A 26,355-nucleotide genomic window follows, 5' to 3' on the forward strand; every position below is an offset into this window, starting at 1 on the left:
CAAAAAGAGATAAAGCTGCCCTGGCCGGTTGGCTCAGCGGTAGAGCGTCGGCCTAGCGTGCGGAGGACCCGGGTTCGATTCCCGGCCAGGGCACACAGGAGAAGCGCCCATTTGCTTCTCTACCCCTCCGCCGCGCTTTCCCTCTCTGTCTCTCTCTTCCCCTCCCGCAGCCAAGGCTCCATTGGAGCAAAGATGGCCCGGGCGCTGGGGATGGCTCTGTGGCCTCTGCCCCAGGCGCTAGAGTGGCTCTGGTCACAACATGGCGACGCCCAGGATGGGCAGAGCATCGCCCCCTGGTGGGCAGAGCATCGCCCCTGGTGGGCGTGCCGGGAGGATCCCGGTCGGGCGCATGCGGGAGTCTGTCTGACTGTCTCTCCCTGTTTCCAGCTTCATAAAAATGAAAAAAAAAAAAAAAAAAGAGAGATAAAGCTGCCTGTGGTGGCACATGGATAAAGTGTCGACCTGGAACGCTGAGTTCACTGGTTCAAAAACCCTGGGCTTGCCTGGTCAAGGCACTTATGGTAATTGATGCTTCCTGCTCCTCCCCCCTTCTCTCTCTCTTTCTCTCCCCTCTCTAAAATGAATAAAATCTTAAGGAAAAAAAATAATAAAGCTGAAATTGGCAGGCTTGAAACTACTTTAAAATCTGACTTTAAAAAACAGCCCTTGAGGCCCTGGCTGGTTAGCTCAGTCATTTCAGAGCATTGCCCCCCAAATACAAGGTTGAAGTTCAACCCCTAGTCAGGGCACACACAGGGAAGCGACCAAAAAATGCACAACTGAGTGGAACACAAATACTTCCCTTCCCCCTCCCCTCTCTGTCTCTCTGCAAAAATCAATAGAAATTAAGCCCTGGCCGGATAGCTCGGTTGGTTGGAACATAACCCAGAGTGTGGAGGTCGGCAGTTCGACTCCCCAGTCAGGGCACATACAGAAACAGCTCAATGTTCCTTATTCTCTCTTTCTGCCTCTCAAACATAAATAAACAAACATAAATGAATAAAATAAAAAATGGCCCTTGAAATAAATAAATAAAATAAAATAAAAGTAAACTAAAAACGGCCTATGCTAGAATTAATCCACTCCAGGTCAAAGAAAAGCATCTTCACGTTATGTCCACATCTTTAGTCACATCCGCTTCCACATATACATGGGTCTAGCTGTCCCACCTACAGACTTTTACCTTCCTTATGCCCACAGCAATGACCTCATCAGACCAACAGATTATGTACCAAATAACACTAATTTGGGGGGGATGGTTTTCTATGCTATTCAGTATTTTTAAAAATTCATATGCCTTACTAGTTCAATATAATTCAAGCAGTGAGGCAGTACTAAACTGCCACACCAGATTTGTTCTAAATGTCATAACATGTAGAGCACGAACCTGGAAAATGCTTCAAAAGCTTTCTTTTTAAAAGAGCTCCTGCAAGTAGACTACACAAACCAAAGGAGAGTAAAGGAGTGTACTACTGGATGATTTAATCTGTTATCCTAGAAAGCTACCTGCAAGCCATTTTGAATCAAGGTTGTCTACATAGACCAGTAGATTACTAGTAGATTACCTTTAGTGCAAAACTGCTATTCTTGTACCTCCTTCATTGATCTGAAAGCCACACTAGTTTTTCTGATGTCTTCAGTATTCTTTGGTATTCACATAAAACCTAGATGGTGCTGTCGCAGGTAGTGCTAGAAAGGGTCAAAGCTCGTCTCAACCTGAACACTGAAGCTCCCAAATTCATATGCAAAGTGTTCTATATGTCGCTAGACTTTCTAGAATGTACCAGACTAACATAGTAACTATTAGTTATGTAATTTCAATTTAATTGTTCAACTTAAAACAATTCTAAGACATGGAAATTTGGCTGCGACATCTGTCACCCCATTAATCAATTTCGGCTGATCTGGCTGGCTAGGCGGTGTCTCCTTCCTTCCTCACTGCTCCATGTGCGTCCCTCCTGTCCCTCCCGAAGCTGTGTGCTTGATCAAAGAGGATGACCTTCCCCGACAGAGGAGAGGACCGTTCTTCAGTCAAGGGAATCTGAATAGCTGCGCTCTCCTGCTAGCACCGCCAAACAAAACTTCTAAAACATGTTTCCTCCTTTCCAAAGACAGACTCAAGATGTGAACATGTATGTAATCTGTGCTTTAGCCTTGTAGCTGAACATTCTTCTTCATTTATTTTTGTTCCTATGGTTGAGGAAAGTTGCAAAAACTAATTCAGTGAAAGAAAGTAAAATCCACACCAGCTTTCTTGAAAAGAGCTGTAGAGTAAAACAAAATTCATTTGTGTGAGGAATAATTCCTGGTTCGGTGCATGGAAAAATGAAATTGTAGAATATTTCAAAATAAACACACTGTAAAGTAAAAACCTCAACACATCATAAATTCAGCTCTTAACCAGATAAGGTTCATTTGTAATTTAGTTTAATTACATAAATCATTTATATAACTAAGGAGCTATATAAGGGATGCATTTCATACAGTTTTTGGGTTTTTATTAGGGTTTCTAATTTACCTTCAATAAGTGGCAAGCCTTGGCCCTGGCCGGTTGGCTCAGTGGTAGAAAGTTGGCCTGGCGTGTGGAAATCCTGGGTTTGATTTCCAGCCAGGGAACACAGTAGAAGCACCCATCTACTTCTCCACCCTTCCTCCTCTCCTTTCTCTCTATCTCTCTCTTCCCCTCTCACAGCCATGGCTCCACTGGAGCAAAGTTGGCCTGGGTGCTGAGGATGGCTCCATGGCCTCCGCCTCAGGTGCTAGAATGGCTCCTGCCAAAAAGGGAGCAATCCCCCAGATGAGCAGAGCATCGCGCCCTGGAGGGCATGCCGGGTGGATTCCGGTTGGGCGCATGAGGGAGTCTGTCTTGACTGCCTCCCTACTTCTGACTTTGGAAAAATACCAAAAGAATAACAGTAATAAGTAGCAAGCCTTATTTTTTTTACTATTTAAAAAAATTTTTTTTAGATTTATTGATTTTTAGAGAGAGGGATAAAGAGAGAGAGAAAGGGGAGAGAAGCAGGAAGCATCAACTCATAGTAGTTGCTTCCTGTATGTGTCTTGACCAGACAAGCCCAGGGTTTGGAACAGGGGACCTCAGCATTCCAGTTCTACGCTTTACCCATTGAGCCACCACAGGTCAGGCTATTATTTTTTATTTTTTTACAGAGACAGAGTCAGAGAGAGGGGCAGATAGGGACAGGCAGACAGGAAGGAAGAAAGATGAGAATCATCAATTCTTTGTTGAGGCTCCTTAGTTGTTCCTTGACTCTCATATGTGCCTTGATGGGGGAAGGGGGGCACGGCAGAGTGAGTAACCCCTTGCTCAAGTCAGCGACCCTGTGCTCAAGCTGGTGAACCTGTTGTGCTCAAGCAGGATGAGCCAGGGCTTGAGCCAGTGACCTCAGGGTCTCGAACCTGGGTCCTCCGCATCCTAGTCTCACACTCTACCCACTGTGCCACCACCTGGTCAGGCTACTGTTAATTTCTTTAAAAATTAAACATATCGTGGTAACATTGTTTAATAACATTATACAAGTTTCAGGTGAACAATTCTATACTCTATCATCTGTATACTGCATTGTGTGCTTACCACCCAAAGTCTAGTATTTTTCCCTCACCATATATTTGACCCCCTTTACCCTCTTCATCCTCCCCCAACTCCCTCCCCTCTGGTAACCACCATACTGCTGTCCACATCTATGAGTTTGTTCGTTCGTTGTTGCTTTCTGTTTTATATTACACATACGTGTGAAATCATGTGGTTCTTCTGGTAAGCCTTTTTAAAATCAAGATAAAATTCTCCTGTATCTGAATCAACATTCAGAATTATGTAAGTCCTGATTGATTGATGGGGTTTTACTATCTGTGTACATGAACATAAGGTGGAAAACACATTAAAATAATTATTAGGGGAAAGGAATCAGTACAGGTTGAGAACTCCCCAGAGCTCCCCACCAGTACCGACAGGATTTCCAATTTGTGCATCCATTAGAAGGTACAAACTCCACCAGTGTAATCTGATGAAATACACATTTCGACTAGTCATCAACAAGCATCAAGTTAAGTTAAGGCTCTAAAATGTGTAACCTTAAACGGTCAGTTACTACCCCGTGGTGCTTTGATGGTCCTCTGAGAGAGCCTGGGGATAGAGTAACTAGGGCAGCCCTGGATGGGGCGAGGGGAGTGAAGGGGAAGGAGCATGGCTGCAGGGGGAACCACTTACGAGATGTAGGCTGGGTAGCCAAATCCTATCAGGTTGCACAGGAGAGAGGCTCCATAACCAAACATCAAGTACAAGGCCACCAGCCCGATGGCACCTGGAGAAACGAGGAGAGAAGTGGGTCCAGTCGCACGGGAGACACTCAAGCCGCAGAGCCTTCCCACCCACTCCGCAAGGCTTAGTCGTATAAGGCGTTGGAGAAAAACAAACCACGCAGAGGTGGGCCTGCGCCTTGGCTGGGCTTTGCCTGGGGTCTGAAATAGCGGGCAGCCCCACTATTGTGCCCTTCTTCCCGCCCTCCATCCTGCAGGGGCTCCCACCGTGCTGCACACCAGCCCAACAGCCCCACTCCACAGGGGGTCTGGGGAGGCCTGGATTCTCGCGCCCGCCCCCGCAGTCCCCTCCCCTTCTGGGTGTGGAGCTCCATGGAGGGTCTGGATAGGAATGGTTACCATTCTGCGCCAACCCTGAGAACTGCCAGGGGACAGACACGTCAGCGCCGGCCCTTCCCTGCTCCCCGCTTCCCAGGCACTCGGCCACCTGGCCGCAGCCACAAGCCAGAGCCCCCACCCCCAGGCCAGGGCCATCCCGGGAGAAAGGATCTCCGGCCCCTGGCCTATTAGGCAGCCAGTGCAGCCCCCACGTATGCCGATAGCTTCTATCGGTCACTGACATCGACTTCCCCGAACCCTCTCCCCGGTAGTTTGATTGGCGGGCCGCGGCCCCGTACCCACCGAGCGCAATGTAGCTCCGGTTCACGCCTGTCTTGGCCTCGAGCTTGCCCAAGAGGTCGGTCATGTAGTTCTTCTCGTGCAGGAACTGGTCGAACCTCTGTCTCATGGCCGCAGACATGGCGAGCGAGAATCGTCGCGCCGCCGCCTGGGGCTGCTGCTAGTGCGGTAGCTGCAGAAGGGGGTGACGGGTGGCGCGGGAGGGGCGGCAGTGGGCGGGCCGGCCGCGGCTGCGCGTCCCTCTAGCGCCGGCCCCTCCTCCCCCTCCCGCCGGGCTGCGCCACCGGGCCCCTCCCTCTGGCCGTGCTCCACAGCCGGCGCCACACCCTGGGCGCTGCGAGGTGGCCCGAGCTGCAGCGGCTCCCGGCAGGGCTACGCTGCCCTGTGTCGGTTAACAGCCTTAGTCCTTTGAGGGTACAAGAGGGCAGATGCCTCTTCTAAGCTCCTTTCGCAAAACAGCTAGCGCAAAAAGCAGGTGGAAAGGAGGAGGCAAGTGACCTGAAGCCCGCACCTGCTGTGTAGTGGGACTGATTTGATGATGTACCTACACTGCCGGGCTAAACCTGCTGAGACATTTTAAATCTAAAGATTGAAATGTCTGACCATCCTAAAAGAACTCTGATAGCAGACCTGCTTTTTCCTTCATTGCCAGTTTTATCACCTAAGGATAATAGTAGTTTTGAAAAGCCCCTTGAAGAAACCTAACACACTTTCTTCTGGGGACACCTTTCCCAAGAAAGGACTTAAACCTTTTCCTGGTGGACCTGCATTTGTTTGATGTCTGATACCTTGAAAACATTTCCAAATCCTTCAGTGGAGACAACAGTCTGCACTTGCCTACAAGCAAAAGCACCATGAAGAAGGTAATTGCAATCCTTAGGGCAGGACCTTATTTTGCCTCCTGAAGAATGTCTTGCTCAAGCTCTTCGCCTAAACCCAGGCTCTTGTTATCTTTCACCATATGATTTCAGGAGATTCCTTTTTAAAGTATTCCTTCTGGATCCTAGGATCTGCACACTACTGCAAAGTTTTCCTCGTTTCTGAAGCTTCCAACGCTCCCTATTAATTACAGACTAGAACTCTGATTCCTTAGCTTAGCATTCACTGGCCCTGCACACAAACTGGCCCCCAACATTCTCTCCCTCCCCTACACAGCCCCTGTGCTCTTTCAAATCCACGCAATCACCGCACTGCCTTCCACTTCTGCAAAACATCGTGTCCACTTGTTGCTTTTTTCTTTTATGCTAATTCTCCTTCCTCTTTTCTTCTCCAGAGCTTCTTAGCACTCCCACTACCATCCAGCTAAGTCAGTGAACAAATTAAACCGAATAAAAAGTTAATGGGATTATTGTGGCAGCCTCCCTACTGAGCTGTCCAGTTCTCGTTCCATCTACAGTCTTTTCTCAATGGAGCAGCCAATTGGATTGTTTAAATGTAGGTTAAGTTGTGTTATCTTTTTGCTCTTAAGCCTCTGGTGGCTTCCCAACTGCCAAAAGAGTGGCCTCAAGGTCATAGGTGATGTGATTCATTTCCTCTCCTACTGCCTGTCTCTCTGCTGTGCCTCAAACCACTGAGCCCCCACCCCCACCCTATCCCCACCTTGGTCTCCTTTCACTTTATTTCTAGCTCAGTGCTTCTCAACCAGGAGTCACTCAAACCCACAGAACGTGGGCAATGCCTGGAGACATCTTTACATGTCAGACTGATGGTCACAATTGAGGTGGTAGATGGTGCCCACTATTATTAGCATCTAGTGGATAGTAGCCAGGGATGCTGCTAAACGTTCCACAATGCACAGGACAGCCCTCCACAACAGGGAATTATCCAGCTCCAAAGGTCATAGCACTGAGGTGGGAAAACTTCATGTCTGAAATGCTCCAGATAACCACTTAACTGCCTCCTCCCGTTTTTCATGTCTCTGCTCAAGTGACACCTCTGTGAGGCCCCTCTGATCCCAAATTACAAACCTCAACACTCTCTAGCCTTTGTCATGCGTTATTTTTCTCCATAGCACTTATTACTGTCTGACATTCTGTATGTTCTACTTTTTACATTGTTTTTGTTTCCCCACTAGATTATGAGGTCAGTGAAGATAGGAATTGTTGCCTGTAAAGCCAGTAGCCGTGGCCACCATCACAGCTGCCTGGCCAATGCAGGTTCATATTAGATTTGCGCAGATGGTAATGAAACAACGGAGCCAAGAACTGGTGGGCCTTTAGCTTTAATCCTAGCTTGCACTGGGCAGGCAAGAAATACACACAGTGGGAAAACACTTCCCTTTCCATTCAGTGCTCACAAAGCCACTGACTTATCCAGGTTTCCTAGAATCAAAGGTTTCTACCTCATCAGCCTTATTCACCTCTGTTCCCCATCTCCTTCTCTCTGCACAAACTCTGCACAAACTGGCTTCTCCTTCAGCACTCTGCCATCTTGGCTGCTTCTATTCTACTCCACGTAGCCTTTCTCTGCTCTCCTCCTGCATGGGCTCCTCTGCCCCATTTTATAGTGTATAAATCAAAACCATTAATCTAATATACAAACAAGGAAGTCTCTGATACAAAGTCACTTATCTGAGGCATAATGGGATTCCTCATGAGACTGCACCACCCCACATCATGCAATAGTCAAGGGGGTGGGGAAAAGCTTAGTCTTAAAACTAAGCCTTAGGCTATAATGACCCTGCCTGCTTATAGCCTGTCCCCCACACCCAGTGCAAACTATAAGTGAGCAAACATATATATCATATTTACAAACTTATTGACCAACATTGCCTACTTTGCTTACTTCTGTATTTCAAACACCTAGGAGTTCAATGACTATTTGTTGAATGAATGAATATCTAACATGTATTGTACTACCCAGTATTCTAAATTGAGAAATTATCTTAATCTGAAGAAAGAAAGAAAAAAACCACAGCTCGATGCTAAAATTGAGATAGAGGAATATTACACAATTCTTGCCTTTAGGAACTTGCAATCAGGTTAAAGAATGTGGGACCCTTTCATCACCCAGCCATCACTACAAGGACTCTTCATAGATGATGAAAGACAGGCAGAAAATAAGAACTCTTGCCCTAGGTGTCTGACTATTCACTCTCTCATATTTATGAAGTATAGTCTATGTGCCAGACACTGCTAGACCTGGGTACAGATGGACCAGGTCTCTGTCTGGGAGGCGATGAGGAAGGCTGGCCTGAAGCAGATTGATTTTGACTATTTTAAGAAGGAAGTCAAACCAACTTGGGATGATATGAATGCTGTTACTATACTGCCCTTTACTGAAGAGCAGAAATCTCTTCCGGAGGCCTGTGATCAGGTCTTTTGTTCTCCTAAAGCTGTTTCTTCAGATTAATTTCTCAACTACTTAAAGTCATTAACACACTTTTGTTCCAACGCTCACATATATTAGGTAGAAGATCCCTTTCTTACCTTCTCCCACCCCTGCATTTGGAGGGGACCCTGGCTCCTATTGGAGCCTGACATGACACATCCAACCTCTCTATCAGGAGACCTTCAGCCCCTGGGTACATAACCTAGTTGACACTCACCCCATCCTCTGCTGGAAGAGGCTGATGGCAACATGTCTTTGAAATTAACAGGGAAAAGACAAAGTAAACAAAACCTGAGAGAGGCCAGCCAGGCAACAGAAGGAAAATGCAGAGGCTGAATATAATTTAAGAAAGAGTATTTATGCCTGACCAGGCGGTGCGCAGTGGATAGAGCGTCGGACTGGGATGCTGAGGACCCAGGTTTGAGACCCCAAGGTCGCCAGCTTGAGCGCAGGCTCATCTGGTTTGAGCAAAGCTCACCAGCTTGGACCCAAGGTTGCTGGCTTGAGCAAGGGGTTACTTGGTCTGCTGAAGGCCCGTGGTCAAGGCACATATGAGAAAGCAATCAATGAACAACTAAGGTGTTGCAACGAAAAACTAATGATTGATGCTTCTCATCTCTCTGTCTGTCCTGTCTGTCTGTCCCTATCTATCCCTCTCTCTGACTCTCTCTCTGTCTCTGAAAAAATAAATAAATAATAAAAAATATTTATATCCCACATAGGTGAGATATAAAACTGCGACTCATGGATATAGATAAATGTGAAATGATTACCCAGGGGAGGGGGCTGGAATAAAGAGGGGCAAATATACAGTGACTATATACAGTGACTAAAAATGACTTGACTTTGGGCAATGGGCACACAACACAATCAATCATTCAAATGCTTATAGAGAGGTTCACCTGAAACCTGTGTACTCTTTCTTTTTTTTTTATGATTTTTTAAATTTTTTTTTTTTTTTTTTTTACAGAGATAGAGAGTGAGAGTGAGTCAGAGAGAGGGATAGACAGAGACAGACAGACAGGACGAAGAGAGATGAGAAGCATCGATCATTAGTTTTTCATTGCGTGTTGCAACACCTTAGTTGTTCATTGATTGCTTTCTCATATGTACCTTGACCGCGGGCCTTCAGCAGACCGAGTAGCCCCTTGCTGGACCCAGGGTTCAAGCTGGTGGGCTTTTGCTCAAAGCAGATGAGCCCGCGCTCAAGCTGGCAACCTCAGGGTCTCGAACCTGGGTCCTCTGCATCCCAGTCTGATGCTCTATCCACTGAGCCACCGCCTGGTCAGGCTAAATTGATTTTTAAAGAAAGAGAGGGGGTCGGCAGTTAGGAGCAAAAAGCATCAACTCATAGTAGTTGCTTCTCATATGAGCCTCAACTAGGCAAGCCCAGGGTTTTGAACCAGCAACCTCAGTGTTCCAAGTCAATGCTTTATCCACTGCGCCACCACAGGTCAGGAAAACCCTATGTATTCTTATTGATTAATGTCACCCCATTAAATTTTATTTCAAAATTAAAAGAAAACTATGGTGAGCGCCAACCACCCCTCCCATTTTGGTGGTCTGGCCTAAGTACCAGGTTTGTTGCAAAGTTTGAATGAATGAATGAATGAATGAACAAATAAAGAAATAAATTATTACACAAAAAAATAAAAAATATTAAAGCCCTGGCTGGATAACTCCATTGGTTAGAGTAGGAGTTGCGGGTTTCATCCCTGGTCAGGGCACATACAGAATCAGATTGATGTTTCTGTCTCTCTCTTTCTCTTCTTCTCTTTCTAAAATCAATAGATTTTAAAAAAAAGTATTAATAAAAATGTGACAATCACCCGGCATTGTTGAATACATTTGAATTACATTTTTTGCCTTATTTGTCTTATCTGTAATATTTTCTACTGAAAATATGGACTAAGCATTTTATTATACGTCTCTATTTATCCAACAGGAAGTTAAATTTAAGAAAATTACTGTGGCCTGACCTGTGGTGGCGCAGTGGATAAAGCATCGACCTGGAATGCTGAGGTCACCAGTTCAAAACCCTGGGCTTGCCTGGTCAAGGCATATATGGGAGTTGATGCTTCCTGCTCCTTCCCCCCCCCTCTCTTCTCTAAAAAATGAATAAATAAAAATAATTTTAAAAAAAAGAAATAAAAAAAAAAAGAAAATTACTGTGCACAATACAAAATAAAACAACCAGGGGATATCCTTTTGTATAGCAAAGTACTTTTATTCTGAAATAAAATACCATGTCATTGCTATGGCACATTTATCTAGAGATTTTCACCAGGCATAAATGTATCGTTCATTTCCCCCTCTCATTTTTTTTACCAGCACAGGAGACAAATAGAACATACGTCACTCATAGGTTGTTTCTCTATGGTCAAGACCAGTTAATCCAGTTTGCCTCAGAGCCTGCAGGATGGCATGCATTTTTGCTTATTTTCCACGTAAGACAAGGACCAGAGGGAGACGATTTTGTGCACTTCCCTTTGTGACTAGGCATCAGAGGAATTTAGTTAACTTGAATAAAGGAACTGACTAGTTGTATTATTTTCCTATTGCAGCTGCAACAAATTACCACAAATTTGGTGGCTTAAAATAATGCAAGTTTATCTTATAGTTCATACATCTCTATGCCAGATGACTCACTGGGCTAAAATCAAGCTAACTTTAGCAACACTTCATTTTTAGTGAAGATACTAAGGTTTTGGGGGGGTTTGGTTTTTTGTGCGTTTTTTGCTCATTTTAGGTTGTTGGCAGAATTGAGATCCGTGTAGTTGTGAAACTAAGAGTGTTTCCTTCCTCCTCTTCGAAGCCAGCAGCAGTGGGTTGAATCCTTCTCATACTTCTCTTTCTTTTTCTTCTATCTTGTCTCTCTGACCCAGGGGTAGTCAACCTTTTTATACCTACCGCCCACTTTTGTATCTGTTAGTAGTAAAATTTTCTAACCACCCACCGGTTCCACAGTAATGATGATTTATAAAGTAGGGAAGTAACTTTACTTTATAAAAGTTATAAAGCAGAGTTACAGCAAGTTAAAGCATATAATAATAATTACTTACCAAGTACTTTATGTTGAATTTTTGCTAAGTTTGGCAGAATAAATCTTTTTTTTTTTTTTCTTTTCATTTTTCTGAAGCTGGAAACGGGGAGAGACAGTCAGACAGACTCCCGCATGCGCCCGACCGGGATCCACCCGGCACGCCCACCAGGGGCGACGCTCTGCCCACCAGGGGGCGATGCTCTGCCCATCCTGGGCGTCGTCATGTTGCGACCAGAGCCACTCTAGTGCCTGGGGCAGAGGCCACAGAGCCATCCCCAGCGCCCGGGCCATCTTTGCTCCAATGGAGCCTTGGCTGCGGGAGGGGAAGAGAGAGACAGAGAGGAAAGCGCAGCGGAGGGGTGGAGAAGCAAATGGGTGCTTCTCCTGTGTGCCCTGGCCGGGAATCAAACCCGGGTCCTCCGCACGCTAGGCCGACGCTCTACCGCTGAGCCAACCGGCCAGGGCTAGAATAAATCTTTATAAAACAAGTTACTATAGTTAAATCTATCTTTTTATTTATACTTTGGTTGCTCCGCTACCGCCCACCATGAAAGCTGGAGCGCCCACTAGTGGGCAGTAGGGACTAGGTTGACCAGCACTGCTCTGACCTATCTGCCCTCCACTTCCATTTTAAGGTCTCATGTGACTAGATTGGGCCATCAAGGTAATTATGATTATCTAATCACATAAAACCTTAATTATATCTGCAAAGTCCCTTTTGCTATGTGAGAGGATATAATCATAAATTCCAGATATTAGGGCAAGGACATTCTGAGGGGGGCATTATTTTGCCCACCATAACAGCCTTACGTGGGAGATCCATAACCACCCTCAAGGTCCCTGAGAATGAATATGTTGAGACCGAGCAGCTGGTCTAGTTCTTTGACTCATATTGAAGGCCCACCTGGTTGGCTCAGTGGTAGACTGTCGGCCCAGTATGTGGAAGTCCTGGGTTTCATTCCTGGTCAGGGCACACAAAAGAGGTGACCATCTGCTTCTCTACCCCTCCCCCTTTCTCTCTCTCTCTTCCCCTTCTCATGGGCAGCCATGGCACAAGTGATTGGAGCAAGTTGGCCCCAGGCACCGAGGATGGCTCCATGGCCTCAGCTCAAATGCTAAGATAGCTAGCTTGGTTGCCAAGCAATAGAGCAGTAGCCCCAGATAGGCAGAGCATTGCCTATTAGGGGGCTTGTTGGGTAGATCACGGTTGGGGTACATGCAGGAGCCTGTCTGTCTGCCTTCCCCTTTCTCACTTAATAAAAAAACAAAGAAGAAGAAGCCCTGGCCAGTTGGCTCAGTGGTAGAGCATCAGCCTGGCATGTGGAAATCCTGGGTTTGATTCCCAGTCAGGGTACACAGAAGTGCCCATCTGCTTCTCCACCTTTTCCCCTCTTTTTTCTCTCTGTCTCTCTCCCTCTCACAGCCAAGACTCCATTGGAGCAAAAGTTGGCCCAGGCGCTGAGGATGGCTCCATGGCCTCCACCTCAGGTGCTAGAATGGCTTTAGCCACAGCGGAGCAATGCCCCAGATGGGCAGAACATCGATCCCTAGTGGGCATGCCTGGTGGATCCCGGTCAGGCACATGCGAGAGTCTGTCTGACTGCCTCCCTGCTTCTAATTTTGGAAAAATACAAAAAAAAGAAGAAGAAGAAGACCCACCCAGGACATAGCACAGGCTTAAGTCACAGGTCCAAGAACAGATGCTCTGGCTCCATTTCTTGCTAGCTGTGTGCTCGTAGGCAAGTTCCCAAACTCTAAAAACCCCACTTTCCTTAGCCTATCAAATGAAGATAATGTTGGTTGAAGATACTATAGACTGAATGTGTCCTCTCAAAATTCATATGTTGAAATCTAAACCACAATGTGATATTATTTGAAGGTGGAGGTTTGGAAAGATAATTAGGTCATGAGAGTAAAGCTTTCATGAATGGGATTAGAGACCTTATAAAAGATACCCCACCCCACCCTACCCCCCAGGTTTGTGGGTCCTTCCTGATCAGCAGTTCATGGTCTTGCATGTCCATAGGGAAGGCATCCAAATCAAGACAGCCATCTGGAGGAGGCTCCTCAGGGCCCCCTGCCTTCACAATTGTGGTAGAACCAGTAATCTGTCACATTGACAGCATGGGGGTACATTATAAAGGATGTGCTGAGCTGCAGAGGTGGGGTGGGCAAAATGGGGGCAAGGGTATAAAATTCCAGTTGTAAAATAAGTAAGTCATGGGGGTTTAATGTACAGTGTAGTGACTCTGGTTAATAACACTGTATTATGAGAGCAGATCTCTTGCCTGACCAGGAGATAGCACAGATAGAGTGTTGGCCTGGGATGCTGAGGACCTAGGTTTGAAACCCCAAGGTCACCAGCTTGAGCGCAGGGTCGCTGGCTTGAGCGTGGGATCATAGACATGACCCCATGGTCACTGGCTTGAGCCCAAAGGTTGCAGGCTTGAGCAAGGGTTCACTGGCTTGGCTGGAGCCCTCTCTACCCCCCAGTTAAAGCACATATGGAAAAACAATCAATGAACAACTAAGGTGCTGCAACTATGAGTTGATACTTCTCATCTTTCTCCCTTCTTGTCTGTCTGTCCCTGTCTGTTCCTCTCTCTCACTCACGGGAAAAAAAAAAAAGTAGATCTTAAAAGTTCTCATCATAGGCCCTGGCTGGTTGGCTCAGTGGTAGAGCGTCGGCCTGGCGTGCAGGAGTCCCGGGTTTGATTCCCAGCCAGGGCACACAGGAGAAGCGCCCATCTGCTTCTCCACCCCTCCCCTTCTCCTTCCTCTCTATCTCTCTCTTCCCCTCCTGCAGCCAAGGCTCCATTGGAGCAAAGTTGGCTCCGGGCTCTGGGGTCGGCTCTGTGGCCTCTGCCTCAGGCACTTGAATGGCTCTGGTTGCAACAGAGCAACGCCCCAGATGGGCAGAGCATCGCCCCCTGGTGGGCATGCCTGGTGGATCCTGGTCGGGTGCATGTGGGAGTCTGTCTGTCTCCCCGTTTCCAACTTCAGAAAAATACAAAAAAAAAAAAGTTCTCATCATAAGAAAAAAAGTTTTGTAACTAAGTATGGTTTCAGATATTAACTAGACTTATGTATTCATTTCACAATACTTACAAATATCAAATCATTATATAGTACATCTGAAATAAATATTATGTTACATGTTAATTTTACCTCAAATTAAAAAAATTTTTTTAGCCTAACCTGTGGTGGCACAGTGGATAAAGCGTTGACCTGGAATGTTGAGGTCTCTGATTTGAAACCCTGGGCTGGCCGGGCAAGGCACATATGCGAAGCAACTGCTATGAGTGGATGCTTTCCACTCCTCTTCCCCTCCCACCCCCTTCTCTCTCTCCTAGCTCTAAAATCAATAATTTTTTTTAAAAAAATCTTAAAATAAATTTCTTTAAACATGTGATGATAAGAATACTTCACCTCAATGATCTTGTTCCCAAAAAACACATAACCCCAGTCTTAGCATCTGACAGACCGAAATTGAGGAACATTGTATTAAATACCTGAACAGTACTACTCAAAGCTGTCAAGATGATCAAAAACAGGGCCAGACTGAGAAATTATCATAGAACAGAGGAGACTAAAAGGACACAACCACTAAATGTAATTTGATATCCTGGGTAGGGCTCTGAAACAGAAGAAGGACATTAGTGGAAAAACAAATGAAATCTGAAAACAGACGAGTTCAGTTAACAGCAGTAATGTGCCAATGTTGAGGACTTATTTTTGATGAATGCACCATGGTGATATAAGATATTAACAATAGGGAAAACTAGGAAAGTATATGAAAGTATTTTACTATCTTTGCAACTTTTCTGTAAAACTGAAATTATTCCAAAATTAAATGTTTGTTTGTTTGTTTATTAAAGACGCCCCAGAGAGCTTCCTTTGCTCCTTCCATCATGTTAGGACACAGAGAGAAGATGGTAGGTAGTCTGTGAGCCAGGAAGCTGGCCTCATCAGACACTACATTGACTAGTACCTTGATTTTGGACTTCCCAGCCTTTAGAACGGTGAGAAGTAAGTGTTTGCTGTGTGAGTCACCCAAGCTATGCTAGTTTTGCTCTAGCAGCCCAAATAGACTAATACACCACCTCATAGTGTTGCTGGGATAAATGATGTGCCCATTAAAGCACTTTGTAGGGTGCCTAGCTTCCTGAGTGCTGATGAAGTTTTAGCTAATCTATAGCTAAGTGAAGTACAGAGAGAAACTGATGCCTAAAATTCCTCCCTCTTGTTTGGCTCATTTTATTCCTGGATTTGGTATTTGTGAAAATCAAAGCACTTGAAGAAATAAGAGCACATTTTTATCAGTAGTGTAACCATGGGAAAGAGAAAGGGAAATGAAAATTTACAATGAGCGCCAATTTTGTGTTAGGTAATTTGTGCGCATAGGATCTGAGAACACATTTTAATGCACTGGGGGCACCAGGTGCTTGAGGATTCAAGGAGTAATCTTTTCCCAGGCACAAAGTAGTGAAACGTGTTTGTCAATTTCCTAATTTTGTCTAGGACCTTTTGCCTAAATTATGGCCAAAGGAAGTAGATCTTCCAAGTCTATACAAATGGGAACAAGGAACTGACCTAATACTGCATGTCAGGTCAAGGCAAACTGTTCTCTGACATTTGGCAAGCTGATTTATGCAGCTCCTTACTGCTTAGCGGTTTCCAAATGCTTTCCTCTCTTTCCCTGGTCTCTGTCTTTCAGACAGTTTTTGGATGGATTTGGCCCAAGGTCATCCAGCTCTTGGTCATCGATCATGCCATAACAACACTGGCTGACTCTAGGACAAGCCTTCCTTTGAATACATAAATGACTTGCTTTATTGTGAGTCTGCCATGCAGTTTGGAGAAAATGACTTGATAATGTAGCCTTTTGCATATTACCTAGGATGGACTCTAAAATCAATTCTGATGCAGATTTATAGCTACTTAATATTGAGAAATTTAGAATAAGATTTAGGGGAACAGGCTTGATTTTGCTCATACCTTTTGTTTCTAACAACTGTTTCTTTATTGGCCACCATAACAAAATTTTCTGCTAAAAGTGAGAATTTATTAGTCTAAAAAATATCATGATTTTTTTTCTGTCTCCAAAAAGCACTGACTGTTGTGTATATCAACTTAAGAAGCTTTATAAAATTAACTGAAAGTCGCAAGTGTTGATACTTTTAATCATTCTTATGCAAACAATTTGAACTTAGTAACATCAGCTGTTATAACTATAACTTCTAATTTTATACAATAGAAGCCAAATTTTTGTTTAATACATATACCCATAGGCCCTGGTCGGTTGGCTCAGTGGTAGAGCGTCGGCCTGGCATGAGGAGTCCCAGGTTCAATTCCCGGCCAGGGCACACAGGAGAAGCGCCCATCTGCTTCTCCACCCCTCCCCCTCTCCTTCCTCTCTATCTCTCTCTTCCCCTCCTGCAGCCAAGGCTCCACTGGAGCAAAGTTGGCCCGGGCGCTGGGATCCGCTCCATGGCCTCTGCCTCAGGCGCTAGAATGGCTCTAATTGCAGCAGAGCTACGCCCCAAGATGGGCAGACCATCGTCCCCTGGTGGGCATGCCGGGTGGATCCCGGTTGGGCACATGCGGGAGTCTGTCTGACTGCCTCCCCGTTTCCAGGTTCGGAAAAATACAAAAAAGTAAAAAAATACATATACCCATATGTATATTTGGTATGTTTATCTGCACACTGTGGCTTACAAGATGGATTAAAGGAGCACTCTCTATTTCTAGATTCTTTGGCAATGTGGTTACTTACTTATAACTTGTGTCTTTAATATGTAAGAGGACCTTAGATTACTTGATATCAAGTTCACAACTTTTATTTACTGTTAAACAGTGCCATAATTTGGACCTAGAAGCAAATATCCTAAATAAACCACAAAAGACTTGAGTACAGAATTAAGCGGAGAATATGTGCCTATTATTTTGATAAATTATTACTATCTTAATAAGTTAAAACAGAAAAACAACACTGGCTTAATTTCAAAGTGATCTTCCTAAAAATATTATTTTTTAATAGTTACCTCAAATCACTTTTAAATTTGTATTAGTTCAAAGGAGAATAAAGAAAAAAATCATCTTAGACTGGTTATAGATTCATTAGCCTTCTGAAAATGAGTATAAAACCTTTGACAAATTAAATCACAAGGAGCTAAGATAGATAAGGTTCAAGCTATCGTATATGGATCTCACAGTAGACAATCATGGCAACCTTTAATGTCTATCATTGAGAGTTCAAAGAAAATTTGGTATCTTATTCCAATATTTATACATCTTTATCACTAAAAAGAAAATTATTATCAATTTTTTTTTGTATTTTTCTGAAGCTGGAAATGGGGAAGCAGTCAGACAGACTCCCGCATGTGCCCGACCGGGATCCAGCCGGCATGCCCACCAGGGGGTGATGCTCTGCCCATCTTGGGGGTCGCTCTGTTGCAACCAGAGCCATTCTAGCACCTGAGGCAGAGGCCACAGAGCCATCCTCAGCACCCGGGCCAACTTTGCTCCAATGGAGCCTTGGCTGCAGGAGGGGAAGAGAGAGACAGAGAGGAAGGAGAGGGGGAGGGGTGGAGAAGCAAATGGGCGCTTCTCCTGTGTATCCTGGCCGGGAATTGAACCCGGGATTCCTGCACACCAGGCCGATGAGCCAACCAGCCAGGGCCAAACTATTACCAATTTTAAAAAAACAAATCAATTTGACTATCAAATGATATAATATAACTCATCATCTCTTTACCAGATACCCTTTACTCTGGTAGCAGCAAATCCTTTTTAAATCTATTAGCTTTTAAAAATAAAAGTTGTGTTTTTTTTTAACAGAGACAGAGACAAAGAGAGGGACAGATAGGGACAGACAGACAGGAAGGAAGAAGGACGAGAAGCATCAATTCTTCATTGTGGCACCTTAATTGTTCATTGACTGTTTTCTCATAAGTGCCTTGACCAGGGGGCTATAGCAGATTGAGTGACCCCTTGCTCAAGCCAGTGATCTTGGGCTTCAAGTCAATGACCTTTGGGCTTCAAGCCAGTGACCCTGGGGCACAAGCAGCAACCCTAGGGTCATGTCTCAACTCTGTTAGCTTTTCTCTCATCTTTTCTCAGATCTAACAGGAATTGGGATGTGGCACCTTCATGGCTGAGTCACCATTTTATTACATTATGCAATAAATTCATAAATACTAACAGTGGAAAAAACTAAACAGTGGGGGGAAATCCACTGTTTATCCCTCATTTTCCAGTTTCCCAATACTTCTTCAAGGGATCGATTGTGAAATGATTAGATCCATGAGGAGAGGGAGGGAGGGCTAATCACTGACCTAACCAAGCATCTGAAGACAAAACTGTCTTTTTATTCTCTAAGGAAATACATATTTAAATTTGTATAAATACACATCTTATTGTTTTATCTTAATGCAACATATGTTAGCAGTTAGCAATTGTTTGTTATACCAGTCAACTACCATCTGTTAACAATGACATTCTGGCATCCCATCCTACATGAGTAATTCTGAGGAAAAGAAGCCAGAAGAGCAGAGTAGCAGTCACCCCCAAAATAGCCCTGAGGCTGCAGCAGTGGGCAGAACAACCCACAGACAAAGCTAGGAGGTAAGCTGAGCTATTTATCTGCTTTACACACACCTATTCAATGGCTGTGATGTGCAAAACATTATGTTTACAGATGAACAAGATGACTTCCTGGCCAAAGAAATTTATAAATATTAGCTTCCTTCTCTTGACTTTTTTTCTTTTACATCTACACACCCCATATACCCAATATCCTGGGACTCCTTCATCTCGGCTCTCTTGATTCTTTCCTCTTATGAAAAACTCTTCTTAATTAGCTACAAGTTGGGGAGAAATTGATTAAGTCATGCTAATATGTAAAAGACTGTAATGGTTTAATTTATAGTATTCTACTACCTTTCTGAGAGGTGTTTGCATTTTCAGAGAAAGCAATCCCTTAATCTGAAGAAGTGAAATTAATGAGAACTCTAGGCATTCCTTGAGCAATAGTGGAAATTCTTCCCCCAAGAATATGTAATCTCCCAAGACTTGCTATGCATGGATAAATCTAAGCCTGACTTTGAGTTCTGAGTGCTCAGTTCAATTTTAGATATGAGCCCTAGCAAATCAAGTCAACTGTGTATGTTTTGTTTTGTTTTGTTTTGTGTGTGTGTGTTAGTATACAATATAATTAAACCACAATTACTTTCAGGTCATAGGGCACATTTCTCCTATAATCTATAATTAAAGAAAAGTTTTTATGGCTTTTAACTCTACAAATGTGTTAGGTGCCTATAAAATGCCAGTCATTCTATTAAGAAAAAATAAAAATTTCTATTGGCATTAATAACACAAAATATAAAATATATAAGCATAAATTTGACAAAATAAATGGTGGATACATTTGAAGAAAACTATATAACTCATCTGAGGAACATAAAAGATTTGGGACATATTCAATATTATACATATGTTAGTTCTCTCCAAATGTGTCCATAAATTTAATACAGTCACAACATTTAGGATTTGACAAAATGATTCTAAATTTCACCAGTAAGAATAAACATGCAGAAATAACTAGTAACATTCCAAAAACTTAAAGTATGAGGACAGCTTGCCTTCTCAGGTATATAGCTACAATAATTAAAACCATAGATCCTGGACTCTGGCTGGTTGGCTCAGTGGCAGAGCATCATCCCAGTGTATAGATTTCCTGGGTTTAACTCCCAGTCAGGGCACACAGGAGAAGCATCCATCTGCTTCTCCACCTTTCTCTCTGTCTCTCTTTTTTCCCCTCCTGCAGCCATGGCTCAATTGGTTTGAGCACATCAGCCCAGGAGCTGAGGATGGCTCCGTGGAGCCTCTGCCTCAAGTGCTAAAAATAGTTCTGTTGTGAGCATGGCCCCAGATGGGCAGAGTATCAGCCCCAGATGGTGGTTGTCAGGTGGATCCCAGTTGGGGCACATGCAGGAGTCTGTCTCTCTATCTCCCCTTTTCTCACTTGGAAAAGAAGAAAAAAAAAAACTATAGCCCTGGCCGGTTGGCTCAGCGGTAGAGCGTCGGCCTAGCGTGCGGAGGACCCGGGTTCGATTCCCGGCCAGGGCACATAGGAGAAGCGCCCATTTGCTTCTCCACCCCTCCGCCGCGCTTTCCTCTCTGTCTCTCTCTTCCCCTCCTGCAGCCAAGGCTCCATTGGAGCAAAGATGGCCCGGGCGCTGGGCATGGCTCTGTGGCCTCTGCCTCAGGCGCTAGAGTGGCTCTGGTCGCAATATGGCGACGCCCAGGATGGGCAGAGCATCGCCCCCTGGGGGGCAGAGCACCGCCCCTGGTGGGCGTGCCGGGTGGATCCCGGTCGGGCGCATGCGGGAGTCTGTCTGACTGTCTCTCCCTGTTTCCAGCTTCAGAAAAATGAAGAAAAAAAAAAAAAACAAAAAAACAAAAACTATAGATCCTGGTGTAAAAATGAACACTTCAGATAAATAAAACCATATAAGATTAGACACCAATATGTATGTGAAATAACATGTGAAAAAAGTAAAGGAAAATGGTAAAAATGAAAACAAAACAAAAAGCACAATAAACAAAAATCTAAAAGATAAAAAATTCTGGAAAAATATTTTATATATATGTCAGAGAGGGTTAATAACTTTATATAAAAGCAATTATTTTAATTTTTCTATTATTTAAATTTTTCCAATTACAGTTGACATTTAATCTTATATTAATGTAGCTGGTGTACAGAATAGTGGTAAATTTATATGATTTATGAAGTGACCCCCTGCTAAGTCTAGTACCCATCTGCCATCGTACATAGTTATTATAATATTATTGACTCTATTCCCTAGGCTGTATTTTACATCCCTTTGTCTTGTAACTTCCAATTTGTACTTCATAATAGTTTTAACTTTCTCACCCAGCTCCCCCAAGTACCTTCCCATATGACAACCATCAGTTTGTTCTCTGTATCTATGAGTTTATGTTTTGTTTGTTCATTTATGTTGTTTTTCAGATTCCACATATTAGTGAAATCATATAGTAGATGTCTTTCTCTGACTTATTTCACTTAATATAATACCCTTTAGGACCATCCATGCCATTGCAAATGGTAAGACTTCATTATTTTTTATGATCAAGTAATATTCCGGTGTCTATATGAACCACTACTCCTCTATCAATGCACACTGAGGTTGCTTCCTTATCGTGGTTATTGTGAATAATGCTGTAGTAAAAACACAGGATAAGCTGGTGACCTTGCGGTTTCGAACCTGGAACATCAAGAGCATACCAGGTCGATGCTGGATCCCCTGTGTCACCACTGGACATCCTGCTTTTATTAATTTTTGAAGAAGTGTATGCAATTTTTAGAATAGATAATGCTGACACATAGAAAGTAAAAATTTTAAGTGTTCTTTATTTATCCTCTCCTTCCATTTCATTTCCTGCTGTTAAAAGTTTGATTTGTAGCATGCTATATCATTTTCTGCATAAAGTCATACATCTACATATATCTAGAGTTATAGTTATATCTAGATATACACATATATTTATTTATTCATTTTAGAGAGGAGAGTGAGAATGAGTGAGAGAGAAAGAGAGAGAGAGAAAGGGGAAGGAGCAGGAAACATCAATTCCCATATGTGCCTTGACCAGACAAGTACAGGGTTTTGAACTGGCGACCTCAGCGTTCCAGGTTGACGCTTTATCCACTGCACCACCACAGGTCAGGCTACATATATAATTTTTAAACAAAATATAGGTCATTCTATGAACATATATATTATTCAGTAATTTCCCTTTTTCATTCTATAGTACATCATGAATATCTGTGATACATTAAATTAAAAATAGGTTATAACACATGTTTAGATTGATCCTGCTTTTGGAAAGAGTGTGTGTGTGTGTGTGTGTGTGTGTGCATGCACATATACCTGTGTGTGCAGGCAGAAAAAGAAGTCTGGGCACATTTTTTGGTGGGGAAATTATAGATGATTTTTAGGTGGGGTTTTTTTCTATATACCTTTTCCTACTGGTTAACTTTTAAAAATAAGAGTATGTGTTATTTTTTATATTGCTTTTATAACCAGAATAAAATCTGGTTACAAAGAAAAATTGTATTACTAAAAACATCTGAGACAGCATTTGGCTTAGTTTTTACTATTAAATAGATTTTTCTCCTATGACCTGCTGTCCTCTCACAATCTACAAATTAAATTTAATATTATATATCTTTGTAACTCAAAATATGAGGTATAATAATATTACATAATTATTGTAGAGCCATAATGATGTATATAATATAATATATATAAACTAGATATTTAAAGTGAATTGTGATTATATTTAGGATTCCTGTTTCCAGGTAAGATGATGCTTAACATTTTGTGGTTTTTATTAACTTAGCTATTTCCAATAAATCTAGCAATAACAGAACAAACTGAAGTTTCCTCGAGAAGAAAAAATTAAAAACCACAATTATTTGTTGCCTTTTTTGGTTATTACTTTAAGTGGTGAGATTGATTTTCTTTTGCATCCAGAGAAATGAACTATAAATGAACTGTCCAAGGTGAACAGAGGGAGAATGCCCTTTTTTTTTTTAACAGAGACAGAGAGAGTCAGAGAGAGGAACAGATAGGGACAGACAGATAGGAAGGGAGAGAGATGAGAAGCATCAATTCTTTGTTGCAGCACCTTAGTTGTTCATTGATTGCTTTCTCATATGTGCCTTGACTGGGGGACTACAGCAGCCTGAATGACCCCTTGCTTGAGCCAGTGACCATGGGCTCAATCTGGTGAGCCTTGCTCAAACCAGATGAGCCCGTGCTCAAGCCAGCAGTCTTGGAGTCTCGAACCTGGGTCCTTCGCATCTCAGTCCGACACTCTATCCACTGCGCCATGCCTGGTCAGGTGAGAATGACTTTCTATGCAACCTTCTGCATTCTCTGCTGTCCATTTTGTTATGCTGCCTGGCTACAAGGAGTAGGGATGTATGTATCCCTACTACCAGGAGTAGATCTGGTATGTCAGATCAATTTTGGCTAAAATGGGGTCTTTGCTTATGTATCTTACAACCCCTTTCATGCTCTTTCTACTCTGGAGATATATAATTGTCCACTCTCACCCTCATTTTCCTTAGAAAATATGCTTTCAGAAATGCTGTCCTAAAGTGTCACTTTGGCCCAAGGTGCAAATAGGGAACAAACCTTAAGGCGAAGCAAGGACTGGAATGTCCAATTCTGAGAGGTCTGCAGAACTTGACCTTGTAACAGCTGAAGAAGTAAGCTCCCCTGTCTTTACATAGAGTCATGAATTTGGAGCAGTAGTAAAAAAAATCACTGCATAAAATTGTGGTGTGGGTGTTTATGTCTTTGTGGGTGTCTCTCTCCTCTGTGTATCAGTCTTGGCCTTGCTTTTTGTGCCTCTATTTCTTTCTCTCCATTTCCTTCCTTTTTTCTTTATTGACCATAATATTAAAAAACTTTGTTACTGTATCAAATAATTACATTTTCCATATATTTTATGTTGAAAGAGAAACTCGGTTGTCACCTAGAGATTTAGAATCATCATACTTTATATATTTTTACTGCTCAAGGCATTTTTTTTTTTTTCATTTTTCTGAAGCTGGAAACAGGGAGAGACAGTCAGACAGACTCCCGCATGCGCCCGACCGGGATCCACCCGGCACGCCCACCAGGGGCTACGCTCTGCCCACCAGGGGGCGATGCTCTGCCCATCCTGGGCATCGCCATGTTGCGACCAGAGCCACTCCAGCGCCTGAGGCAGAGGCCACAGAGCCATCCCCAGCGCCCGGGCCATCTTTGCTCCAATGGAGCCTTGGCTGCGGGAGGGGAAGAGAGAGACAGAGAGGAAAGCGCGGCGGAGGGGTGGAGAGGCAAATGGGCGCCTCTCCTGTGTGCCCTGGCCGGGAATCAAACCCGGGTTCTCCGCACGCTAGGCCGACGCTCTACCGCTGAGCCAACCGGCCAGGGCCTACTTTATATATTTTTAGAGCACTTACCACTAACTGTCTTTGTCTCATGTATTTATTGGCTTCTCTCTCCCAAGAGGGTGAAGACTTCCTGAGGGTTGGGCACTTGTCCTCTGCTGTACCCCTATTGGGTCAACTCTACATCCATACCAGTTTTTCCACTAACCCTGTTCCATTGCCAGTCCTTTCCCTTTCAACTAAAAGTAACCACACCTTGACTGTAATGGTCATTTCCTTGCTTTCTTTAAAGTTATATTACCTAGAATGAATCTCTAAACCCTATAGTTTAACTTATTTTTAAAAATACATACAGCTTAACCAGGCAGTGGCACAGTGGATAGAGCATTGGACTGGAACACAGAAGACCCAGGTTGGAAATCCTGAGGTCGCCATCTCGAGCGCAGGCTCACCAGCTTGAGCGTGAGGTCGCTGGCTTGAGCATGGGATCATAGACATGACCCCCTGGTCACTGGCTTGAGCCCAAAGATCGCTGGCTTGATGCTCAAGGTCACTGGCTTGAGTCCAAGATCGTTGGCTTGAGCAAGGGATTACTTGCTCTGCTGTAGCCCCCAGACAAGGCACGGGTGAGAAAACAATCAATGACCAACTAAGGTGCTGCAACAAAGAATTGATGCTTCTCATCTCTCTTCCTTCCTGTCCCTATCTGTCCCTCTCTCTGACACACACACACACACACACACACACACACATCTTTTATGACTCTTTCCACTTTTCAGGCAGCCCTCTATTCTCCTCTTACCCTACCTTTTTCTTTACAACTTAGTTCAGAAAGGCACTGAGTTGTTTGATTGAACTTGTAGCATTTACCACATCTAGATTTTGCTGAATGAATTCTCATGTAATTTACCCTGTCTTTCTGTCTTCTGTATTTCTTTTAAATTAGTAATTGGATTATGGACTTGACCAGATTCAGGTACAATTTGGGAACAGACTCCTCTGAAGGTGGCATGTCCAGCTGATTGCCACTCCGCCTGTGCTGTTGGCAGCCACTGATACACGGATTCATTAGGCGTTGCAAAATGGGGATATTTGAATTTAATTATTCCTTCTTTATTTAGTTGGTGAAATACTTCCATAAAGAAACACTTCTCCTCAGCTTCTGTTTGCTTACTTTGTGTAGGAAAAGCAGCATAAATGTTTGATGAAAATACAATTTTAGATACATAAAATATGGACAATAACTATATAAAAATAAAAGAAGAAAAGAATATAGAAAACTTCATCAGTCCCAAAGAAGTAAAAATAAGAAAAGGAGTAAAAAGCAAAAAAAGAAATAGTAAAGAGAACACTCAAATTAGATGGTAGAAATAAATACAAATATACTAGGATCAATATATGAGTGAATTGGATAGAACTTATTTACTAAAAGGTCAAAACTATCCCATTTGATTTTTTTTTAAAACCATCAAGAAATTTGAAAATAAATGTAAGGGGAAATATAACAATTAAATACAAATGAAAAGAGAGAGTAGGCAGAAGAGTAATCATATTTAATGTAATTAATAACAAGCAAGTGGAATTTAAGATATATATATCTCATTGCCTGATCAGTGGTGGCGCAGTGGATAGAGTGTCAACCTGGGATGCTAAGGTCTCAGGTTCAAAACCCTGCGATCTCAGGTGTGAGCATGGGTTCATGAGGCTCACCAGCACAAACACGGGTTCACCAGCTTGAGTGTGGGGCCCCCAGCTTCAGCCTAGGATCATTGATGTAATCCTGTGGCCACTGGCTTGAGCCCAAAGGTCTCTGGCTTGAAGCCCACCATTGCTGGCTTGAGCAAGGTGTCACTGGCTTGACTGGAACCCCCAGTCAAGGCATGTATGAGAAGCAATCAGTGAATAACTAAAGGGCCACAACTAAGAGTTGATACTTCTCATCTCTCTCCCTTCCTATCCCCCTGTCTCCCTGTCTCCCCTCTCCTCACTTAAAAAAATAAGTAAATAAAAATTAAAAAATTTTTAAGAAACATAATTTGGGATAGAAAGTAAAACTCTTAGC

At 43.4% G+C, this 26,355-nt stretch overlaps 2 protein-coding genes across 2 annotated transcripts in view; both read right to left on the reverse strand.

Annotated features, from left to right (window-relative positions):
* Positions 1–5,170, reverse strand: part of REEP5 (receptor accessory protein 5) — a 44,296-nt gene extending 39,126 nt beyond the window's left edge. The window contains exons 1-2 of the mRNA XM_066274062.1: positions 4,957–5,170; positions 4,226–4,319 (exon numbers count right to left, since the gene is read on the reverse strand). Of these exons, the coding sequence (XP_066130159.1) occupies positions 4,226–4,319; positions 4,957–5,074 (212 nt within the window). The 5' untranslated portion in view covers positions 5,075–5,170. The remainder of the gene's footprint in view (positions 1–4,225; positions 4,320–4,956) is intronic.
* Positions 1–26,355, reverse strand: part of LOC136334176 (uncharacterized) — a 399,355-nt gene that overhangs the window by 68,674 nt on the left and 304,326 nt on the right. The gene's annotated exons all lie outside the window — the stretch shown is intronic.

This window comes from Saccopteryx bilineata, chromosome 4, assembly GCF_036850765.1.
Source record: "Saccopteryx bilineata isolate mSacBil1 chromosome 4, mSacBil1_pri_phased_curated, whole genome shotgun sequence".
NCBI classification, from domain to species: domain Eukaryota; kingdom Metazoa; phylum Chordata; class Mammalia; order Chiroptera; family Emballonuridae; genus Saccopteryx; species Saccopteryx bilineata.